This window comes from Papio anubis, unplaced genomic scaffold (genome assembly GCF_008728515.1).
Source record: "Papio anubis isolate 15944 unplaced genomic scaffold, Panubis1.0 scaffold1837, whole genome shotgun sequence".
In the NCBI taxonomy this organism is placed as follows: domain Eukaryota; kingdom Metazoa; phylum Chordata; class Mammalia; order Primates; family Cercopithecidae; genus Papio; species Papio anubis.
This window is the reverse complement of record NW_022161842.1, coordinates 1-10482: the sequence shown is the minus strand read 5'-3', so window position 1 is coordinate 10482 and position 10482 is coordinate 1. Positions and strand designations below refer to the sequence as shown.

General features: G+C 37.7%; 1 protein-coding gene and 1 pseudogene across 3 annotated transcripts; one reads left to right on the top strand and one right to left on the bottom strand.

Annotated features, from left to right (window-relative positions):
* Window positions 1-1795: 1795 nt before the first annotated feature.
* On the bottom strand, window positions 1796-6999 carry LOC116272754 (DENN domain-containing protein 4C-like). 2 transcript variants are annotated; one of them, XM_031661527.1, is made up of 3 exons: window positions 6290-6999; window positions 4637-4706; window positions 1796-2602 (listed from the first exon to the last, which is right to left on the bottom strand). In XM_031661527.1, exons 1-3 carry the CDS (start codon window positions 6599-6601, stop codon window positions 2406-2408), a joined length of 579 nt encoding a protein of 192 aa, XP_031517387.1. In that variant the 5' UTR covers window positions 6602-6999; the 3' UTR covers window positions 1796-2405. The 2 variants fall into 2 exon arrangements, with proteins under 2 accessions (XP_031517387.1, XP_031517388.1); XM_031661528.1 differs by lacking the exon at window positions 1796-2602 and adding an exon at window positions 3686-4210.
* On the top strand, window positions 6999-7394 carry LOC116272755 (annotated as a pseudogene). The gene has a single exon (XR_004181336.1). The product of XR_004181336.1 is annotated as a guanine nucleotide-binding protein G(I)/G(S)/G(O) subunit gamma-10 pseudogene (transcript).
* Window positions 7395-10482: the final 3088 nt, after the last annotated feature.

Here is a 10482-nt window from a genome sequence, read left to right as displayed (position 1 = left end):
TTTTTAACAAGCAGTGACAAATGTATAAACATACATTTTACACACCTCAATGCTTACATGTCAATATCCCCTAAACAATGAATAAGCCAAGCAGATCACCCAGTATTCACATCTCAAATGAGACTTTACTGTTCTCTACTGCCAAAGTATATTAGGTAACTAATGTTTGAAGATCTTAAAATTTTCAGTTATATTTACTACTTTCAGCAGGATAAATTGTAAACGATTATTAAGCTAACAAGTTAGCAGTGGGCAATCAAGTTAATATTGACCTTCACTCGGTTTCTGTGTTCCAGGCACTATGCTGGATACTTTACATGTATTATCTTTAACACAGTGGTTGTAAAGGTGTAGCCTGTACCTGTAGAATGAGGTCACAGATGTATTTTGTTTCATCCGCATGAGTCAGTTCAGATTATATATTTTTTCAATAAAATCACCTGTTTTATTAAATTTCTTTAGAACATTTTCAATTTTTGCTGGGCGCGGTGGCTCACGCCTGCAATCCCAGCACTTTGGGAGGCTGAGGCGGGTGGATCACCTGAGGTCAGGAGTTCAAGACCAGCCTGGCCAACGTGAAACCCCATCTCAACTAAAAATACAAAAATTAGCCGGGCATGGTGGCAGGTGCCTGTAATCCCAGCTACTTGGGGGGTCAAGGCAGGAAAATCACTTGAACCCAGGAGGCAGAGGTTGCAGTGAGCCGAGATTGTGCCATTGCACTCTAGCCTGGGGGACAAGAATGAGACTTTGTCTGAAAAAAAAAGGAAGTTTTCCATTTTTAAATTTCTACTGCTATCAGCTTTTTATTCTGAATATTGTTTATTTTTGCCTTCTTTATAAATCAGCTTATGTCATTATTACTGTTATATACAATATATGTTTTACATAAGACAATAAATGTCTTTTCTCTCTAGCTGTTTTGTCTCTGCTATTCCATGATAGCACTATGATATAAAAAGAGGTGGGACAGGTCAGGCATGGTGCCTCACACCTGTATAATCCCAGCACTTTGGGAGGCCGAGGTGGGTGGATCACTTTAGGTCAGGAGTTCAAGACCAGCCTGACCAACAGGGTAAAACCCTGTCTCTACTAAAAAAAAAAAAAATACAAAATTAGCTGGGCGTGGTGGCACACGCCTGTAATCCCACTGCTTAGGAGACTGAGGCAGGAGAATCACTCAAACCTGGCAGGCGGAGGTTTCAGTGAGCCGAGATCGCGCCACTGCCCTCCAGCCTAGGCAACAAGAGTGAAACTCTATCCCGCCCCCCCAAAAAAAGAGGTGGGATTACTATTTACTTGTTTGTTTGTTTATTTTTCTCTGTTGAAAGATTCAGAGTACAGCTTTAATCTGGAGACTCAATTTTTTCATCAACCGTGGAAAACTCTCAACCATTAGCTCTTAGGATCCTTTTCTAGTCTCTCCTTCTGTAACTCATTAAATATCTGTTAGACCTTCTAGTTATATCTGCTACATTTTTAAACTCCTTTTATGTTTTACATTTGTATGTACCACATTTAAGGTAACCCACCTTCCACTTCACTAATTATCCCTTCATGTATGTCTTATCTCTGCTTTTTCTTTTCTTTCTTTTTTTTTTTTTTAACAAAGAGTATCGCTCTAGAGCCCAGGCTGGAGTGCAACAGTGCAGTCTCATCTCATTGCAACCTCTGTCTCCTGGGTTCAAGCAATTCTCATGCCTCACCCTCCTGAGTAGCTGGGATTACAGGTGTATACCACTAAGCCTGGCTAATTTTTTGTATTTTCAGTAGAGACGGAGTTATGCTATGTTGTCCAGGCTGGCCTTGAACTCCTGGTCTGCAGTGATCCACCTGTCTCAGCCTCCCAAAGTGCTGGAATTGCAGGCGTGAGCCACCGCACCTGGCCTTATCTCTGCTGTTTAACCCACTCACTGAATTTTTAATTTTAAGGACCATATTTTTCATTTCTAAACACTCGATTCTTTTCCCAATCTATTCATTTTTCAAAATATCCTGTTCCTTCCTTGGTATTTTGAGCCCCTCCATTAGTTCATAAGTCATCTCAATGATATTTTAACTTATAACATCCTTTATATCATCATTCTGTCATTTCAATGTCGTGAGGGTCTAACCCAGCTTTTTAATTGTGTCTGTTGATTCTTTCTACGGTACCTATGTCCTCCATCTGTCATAATCATCTCATCTTGACACCTGGGTTTTGAAGGTGTCTATCCAGAAAGACTTTATCTTTGCTTCTGTAGAAGTTCCAGAGGTATCAATATCCCTGATAGCAATTTTCATGTTGATTTCTCATCTTGGGGATGACAGCGTAAATTTAAACCAAACTGTATCGTGTCCAAATAATCCTAACATTCAAATAAAACTTAATCTTTTTATGAAATAAAAACATGGACAAAATGCATTTAATCACTGAGGCAAAAACATACCTTTTTGGCTGAAGAACCTGTCAAGACAAAAGTTGAAAAAACTGGAAGTGGATATTTGGTTTCAGGATCCCAGCACTCAATAGTAGCTCCCATAGGAAGGCAGAAGAGAGGTACATCTGATTCCGAGAGTGGAAACGACTCATAGTCCTCTTCAGGATATCTAAAAATTAAACCTTTTGAAGAATGAGACAACAATAAATTTTTTAATATTTACTTTTCCATAAATTGCATATGATAGATATTAATGGAATATTTTAATGCCAAATTTCAAGCCAATACTTGTGTGGTATTTTAAAATTGATTTCTCTCTTGCTATAACAGAAACTAATATAAACACGTTTACCCCTGATATTTTACCCATGGATTTATAGTTCATTGTAACATAAAAATGTATTAATATACTAGTTGAGATTCCATTCAACCAATCTTGATCACCAATCTTAATGTATTTTCTTCTACACACGCCAACACCTTGTGGAAAATGGTAAGAAACATACAGAAAAATTTACCAACTATTTCAGTTAGTCTTCTGTGAAAAATTCAGGGAAGAGACAAGTGTTATGAAATAATGCTGAGGCAACAGAAATTATCACAGCCCCTAAACTCATCTTGAGAGAGAAGCAGTGTAAAAGGCACGCAACATGAAAAGTAAACGAGACAGAAACACTGTGACTAAGTACAGAATACGTGAGACCCAGAAAGTAGGAGCAAGGGATACTCTGAGAACCACAATAAAGCCCCCTCAGAATAAATTAGCTACATGGCATCAGTTCATTAGCCTCTGAGGTCATCAATATATAGACCATCTCTAAGTGAAAAACTTCAAAATCAGTAGAATTTTGAGCCCAAATTCAGTATCCAAAACTCTCTATTCTAAAATAAGTGTCTCATATCAAATAACTGAATACTTTGGTACAGCTTCTTTCTATAAGTTTTTTAAGTGATACCTTTTCTCCACCACCACCACCAACAAAAAATAGGAAATCACACATAAACAACATATTACAGCAGTATTAATAGTATCACTTTTTTTTTTTTTTTTGGAGACACAATCTTGCTCTGTCACCCATGCTGGAGTGCAGTGGCATGATCTCAGCTCACTGCAACCTCCGCTTCCTGGGTTCAAGCAATTCTCGTGCCTCAGCCTCCCAAGTAGCTGGGACTACAGATGCGTGCCACCACGATCGGCTAATTTTTGTGTTTTTAGTGAAGACAGGGTTTCACCATGTTGGCCAGGCTGGTCTCGAACTCCTGGCCTCAAGCGATCTGCCCGCCTCAATCTCCCAAAGTGCTGGGATTACAGGTGTGAGCCACCATGCCCAGCCTACGGTATCAGATTTTAAAATGATACTGAATTTTATATGTTAGTTATTGCCATTATTTTTATATTATAAATTAAATGGTTTGGTTCATTAGTATGAATGTTTTTATGAAAATCACGATTTTTTGGATATGAATTCACCTGACTTCCCTGAAGTAAAACTTTATTTCAAGAACTGTGCATAATCAAAAAATAATTAGCACTGCTTCTTTTCACAAAGAAGTATTCCAGTATCTTTTCTATTTACAACTGGAGCATACCTGTATTTTCAGTTTTTATCCCACCATACCAGTGGAATGAAGAGGTGACACTTAAATCTTTACAGCCCTTGACACTTTAATGTGCAGTAAGAATGTGGCGATAGATTTCTCAAACACTTCATGGCAGAAAAGTTTCTCAGGCCCTCCTCTCCTCCATATAGCTGATTCTTTGCAACAAAGGAGAAAGGAAGCAAGTCCACCTTTCATGGCAAGTAACATGTGGTTTCAAATCAGACACAAAGAGATAAGAGAAGGAAATATAAGAAGTAAAGATGCAGTTTGACACCTTTCTGATTGCCAAAATATAAAAGGTCAGAGAGTAAGCAACTTTCCATTATACTGTTAAGTCTATAATCGTAGACCAAAAGCTTGAATGATTATTCCCCATATGTTTGCTTTGGATAAATGTTTAAATTAAATTAACAGCATGTTTGGTCGGGGTATTAATATATCTTGTATATGTAATATATTTAAGAAAACACATATCTTTATATGCTAAAATTATAGACAATTTTATGAATAGATCAATTCTACAAACTACATAAGGGAGCATAGTCTCTTTTAGCCAAATGTTAATATGCACCAATAACTACAGCAATTGAGACAATTTTTTTTAACTCACTTACCAGCCTTATATGCTATTGCATTTGAAGCAGGTACAGACTTCTTATAACACAGAAACACGCTGGAACCCCACTGTAAAACATAAATTAGGTTTATAAAAAGACAAAAGAGTGAAAAGAAATTGATTTTGTTGGGTATCAACTAAAGATACCTATTATTTACTCAAAAGAGTATTTAAAACACATGTTTATATAATGAACTATGTAGTATAAAATATAGCAAAGCATGAAGTTCAGAACACTAAAATAAAAGAAGAGAGTAAGAAAATCAAACTGCTACAAAAATCAAACTGATATGAAGGCCATTTCAAAAGATTTAGAATTTCACAATCACTCAGAGATTGCCCCTTCTTGTAAGACACAGCACAAAGCGAAGTGTGCACTGGAGCCCAAACTGGGGAAGACTGGGGTCACTGGAGTGCTATGAGGTCCTCACTAATTGTTCTGGGTGCATTTGTCACCTCTGCCTATACAACATTAAGCTAATATTAGTTTGACCTCAAGATATTTTTCAAAGTAAATCTGAACCAAAAGTAAGCTGTAGTCTTTAAAAACTATGAGTCGAACATTTATGTTCATTTTCTTCTTTACTAGAGTCCTTTTAAAGAGTAAGTATGCATGGGTTGGGTGCAGTGGTTCGCGCCTGTAATTCCAGCACTTTGGGAGGCCAAGACAGGTGGATCACAAGGTCAAGAGATCGAGACCATCCTGGCCAACCAACATGGTGAAACCCCATCTCTACTAAAACTACAAAATTAGCTGGGGACAGTGGCACACGCCTGTAGCCCCAGCTACCTGGAAGGCTGAGGCAGGAGAATCACTTGAACCCAGGAGGCAGGGGTTGAGGCGAGCCAAGATCGCGCCACTGCACTCCAGCCTGGGCGACAGAGTGAGGCTCCATCTAAAAAAAAAATAAGTTTGCAAAACTGCAATATTTTCTCTTGAGCCCAAGAGTTCAGGAGCATCCTAGGAAACTTAAGGAGTCCGTGTCTCAAAAACAAAAACAGGCCAGGCACGGTGACTCACGCCTGTAATTCCAACACTTTGGGAGGTCAAGGGAGGCGGATCACTTAAGGTCAGGGGTTCAAGACCAGACTGGCCAACATGATGAAACCCTGTCTCTACTAGCCTATAGTCCCAGCTACTCAGAATGCTAAGGTGGGAAGATCACTTGAGCCTGGTGGGGGGTCAAGGCTGCAGTGAGCTGTGATCGCACCACTGTACTCCAGCCTGGGCAACAAAGCAAGACCCTGTCTCAAAAAAATAAAAAAGCAAAAACATGAATGAATGAATGAATGAATGAATGAATGAATGAATGAATGAATATAAGGAGAGCTTCTACCCACTCTAACCCCGCAGTTGTCCCCAAAGACACCACTGAAATTCAAAAGTGAATAAAACCTTTGTTAATGTAATACAGACAATATTAGGATTTATTCCCCCCCAAATATCCCTGACTTAAAGATGAAATTATTATAAATCATGGGATAGGATTTTTAAAATTATTATAAATCATAAAAATTAGGAAACAATAAAAACAAGCATCATGAATATATAAAATGTGAGTAAAGTATATACCCAACAGTAAACAGGAATCCAAAACATATCCCTTTTCATTTTCATATGAAACTTTGAAGATGAAAACTTTATTCTTACCATTCCACAATTTAAGTTTTTGTCAACTTTGCAGAAGGTATGAGGAGGAGTTTCTCCTTTACTGGTTACAATAACACAGATATCAGTTACAGCCAAGGAATTCTGGGGTCGAACTGGAGAAGCCCTTCGATAAGTGATAAAGATTCTTTGTGAAGTAGTTGAACTATTGTTGACATTGGCACAGCGACCATACGGTGTGGCTAGGATCACTTCACATCCTGGAATAAGCCGTTCTTTCCCTTCATATAGAACTCTGCATGGCAGGAAGGGGAAGAAATAGATATAGATACATACATACACATATATGTACATATATATAGTACATGCATTTCAGGTTAATGCTGGTTTTCTTCTTGAAACCAAATAAAATTTTTTTCATCTCTCCTAATGTTTCCCAAATCTTCACTACAAACCAAAATTAAAATTATTCCTTTGGGAACTGTAAGTCTCTAAACTATTTTTCAAAAGCCCAAACATAATTTAAGAAGTGTAAACAGGATTGAACAACTTGATTTTGTATTACTTATTACAAGAAACATGAAAAAAGAAAGGGGAAACACCACAAACATCTTCAGGTCAATTCCTAGAAGTTTCACTAAGTATTCAGATGTTTTCATAAAAATTCGCTTCATAATTTGTCAATTTTTTAGCTTTAAAAATCCTCTGAACACTATAAAACATTATTTAAAGAAATTAAAGAGCTAGGCCCTCGGAGCCCAGCGCCGCCGCCATGTCCTCCGGGGCCAGCGCGAGCGCCCTGCAGCGCCTGGTGGAGCAGCTCGAGTTGGAGGCTGGCGTGGAGAGGATCAAGGTCTCTCAGGCAGCTGCAGAGCTTCAACAGTACTGTATGCAGAATGCCTGCAAGGATACCCTGCTGGTGGGTGTTACAGACTGGAAGTAATCCCTTCCGGGAGCCCAGATCCTGTGCTTTACTCTGAAGACACGAGAGAAGTTCGCTGAGGAATGCCTTCAAGCACAAAGTGACGAACGACTGCCTTCAAGTCTCAAGAAAACACTTTTCCCTAACTCTAATTAGAGATGTTTTAGCCCTTTCCTGTGGCCTGGTCCTATAGCGAAAATCACAGAAATTCATGAGTTTCTACTTGAGTGAGGAAACTGGGTGAAGGAATAGAGTTTTAAATAGTAATAGCCTGTTTTTTTGTGCAAGTACTTTTATACATAAGACAAACAAAAACCTTACCACCAAATATACCAAAATGCACCTGTTTCGTAAGTGAGTTACTAATATTTCTATAACTGGAACATCATGTATGTTTTATTTACTGGATGTTTACATTTTAAGAAGGAAAATAGTTGTGTTTATTTAAACTTGTAAACTGTTGTTCCTGGAAGATATTTATACCATAAAAAATGTGTTCTTTTCTCATGAATTCACAATTCCTAAATGAAACAAGAAAGTACAAATTGCTGGGGGGAAGAATAGGCTTTACTAATTGACTGATGTCTTGATTTTTCTACATGGGAAGATTGTTTTATTTTTAACACTAAATATAGGAGCAGTTTCTTAGCAAACTTTTTTTTGGAAAAGTTAATGTTATGAAGTGCATTAGGCTGCCCCATCGTGTATATAAATGAAGCAGATTCGATCTTTGTATTCTTAAGTTCCTCTACTTTGTAGTCGTGGCTGTAAAGAAATACAGAATTTCATATATTTAAAAATGTTTAAAATGTGACCCACAGAACATTGTAAATGGTTAAAAACTAACATGAAAATATTACAACCTAAAATAATTCTTAACGTCACAATTGTTTTACTTTGATGATGTGCCTTTGATTTAATTTGGAACACTTTTTTAGATGGATACATTATTCATGTTTGTAACAGTCTTTGAAGAGCTTTCTTTTTCTTTTTGAAATAAAATTTTCTTTTACTAAAAATTAGGCCGTGCATGTGGCTCAAGCCTGTAATCCCAGCACTTTGGGAGGGTCGACGGGCGATCACTTCCCAGGTCAGGAGATCGGTGAGACCATCCTGGCTAACACGGGTGAAACCCCGCCCCTCTATTAAGAAATACAAAAACTAGGGGCCGGGCGAGGTGGCGGCTCTGTAGTCCCAGCTATTCGAGGCTGAGGCCGGAGAATGGCGCGGAACTCGGGAGGCTGAGTGCTTGTTGCAGTGAGCTGAACCGCCACTGCAGTCCAGCCTGGTGAGGAGCTGACCCGTCTTCAAAAATAAAAATAAAAATAAAAATGGAAAAATTAAAAGAGCTAAATAAATAGGACATTTCATGCTTATGGACAAAAAGACAATGATGGCAATACACTCAAATAGATTAATGAAAACTGAATTAATTTAATTCAATTTTCAATTTGATTAATGAAAACTGAAAAATTAATGAAAATTGACAAGATGGCAATACCCTCAAAAAGACTAATAAAGTCAGTGCAATTCCTATCTAAATCCCAGCTGCCTTTGTTTTTCTTAATAAAGCAATCTGGAAAAAAAAGAAAGCTGGAGTACTCACACTTCCCTACTTCAAAACTACCATACATCTACAGTAATCAGTGCAATGTACTGGCATAAGAATAAACATATAGATCAACAAAATAAAATGCAGAGTCCAAAATTAAGCCCTTATATTTGCAGTCAATTGATTTCAACAAGAGTGCCAAGACAATGCAATCAGGAAGGAACAGTCTTTTCAACAAGTAGTGTTGGAATAACTGGATATCCACATGCAAAAGCATGAAGCTGGACCCCTTCCTTATACTACTCATCAAAAAACTAAAAATGGATCAAAATCAATGTAAGAACTGAAACTGTAACACTCTTTGAAAAAACAGGAATAAATCTTTGTGACCTTAGGTTAGAAAAAGCCTTCTTAGATATGACACCAAAAGCACAAGCAACTAAACATGCTAAGTGAAAAAATAAAAATTAAAACTAAAAAAAAACAGTCACAAAGACCACATACAGTGATTCAGTTTTTAAGAAATGTCTAGAATAGGCAAATCCATACAGACAGAAAGTAGATTAATAGTTACCTAGGGGTAGAAGATGGGAAAGAATACTAAACAGTAACTGCTAATGGGTATGGGGTTTCTTTTTAGGGTGATGAAAATGTTCTAAACTTAATTGTGGTGGCAGCTGCACAACTCTGTAAATAATACTAAAAACTACTGAATTGTACACTTTAAGTAAGTAAACCGTGAGACATGTGAACTGTATCTCCATAAAGCTGATAAAGCCCAACTAATGTTAAAATATACTATAAAGCCTCTATATTTAAATCAGGAGAGTATTAGCAAGTAAGCGAACAGAAAGACAATGAAACAGAAGAAAAATCTAGTATATGATGAAGGTAATATGTCAATATACTAAGGGAAGAATGGATTTTTAAATTTAATAAGCAGGACATAGATAACGGGATTGTCACTTGGGAAAAAAAAATAAAATTCTGTCTAAACTTCACACTATACACCAGAAGGGGATCCCCCAGCGGATCACAGATCTAAACATAAGGAATTAAATCATACTATTGCTAAAAGTATAACTAGCAGTGGGAAAAGACTATGACTCAAAATCCAGTAGCAATAAAACATGGGAATAGAAAAATAAACTACATAAAATAAACATTATATGACAACGAACACCAAAAGCAAAGATAAAAGACAAGTTGACTGAAGAAAATACTTGACAACTTATTTCACTAAAAGCTCATCTTCCTAATACATAAAAAAAATCCTTTAAAAAAATCAAGGTAAAGGTTAAAAATCTGTTTATAGTATAAGCAAAAGAAAAGAGAAAATCGGCCCTTAAACCTATGGAGCAATGATTAACCTCAATGAAATTACTCTGATATACCATTAATATCTGTGAGGTTGACAAAAAATATAAAAGACCACATATTTTGTTGATGGGATGTGGATTAAAAAAAAAACACACGGCCGGGCGCGGTGGCTCAAGCCTGTAATCCTAGCACTTTGGGAGGCCGAGACGGGCGGATCACGAGGTCAGGAGATCGAGACCATCCTGGCTAACACAGTGAAACCCCGTCTCTACTAAAAAGTACAAAAAACTAGCCGGGCGAGGTGGCGAGCGCCTGTAGTCCCAGCTACTCGGGAGGCTGAGCCAGGAGAATGGCGTAAACCCGGGAGGCAGAGCTTGCAGTGAGCAGAGATCCGGCCACTGCACTCCAGCCTGGGTGACAGAGCGAGACTCCGTCTCAAAA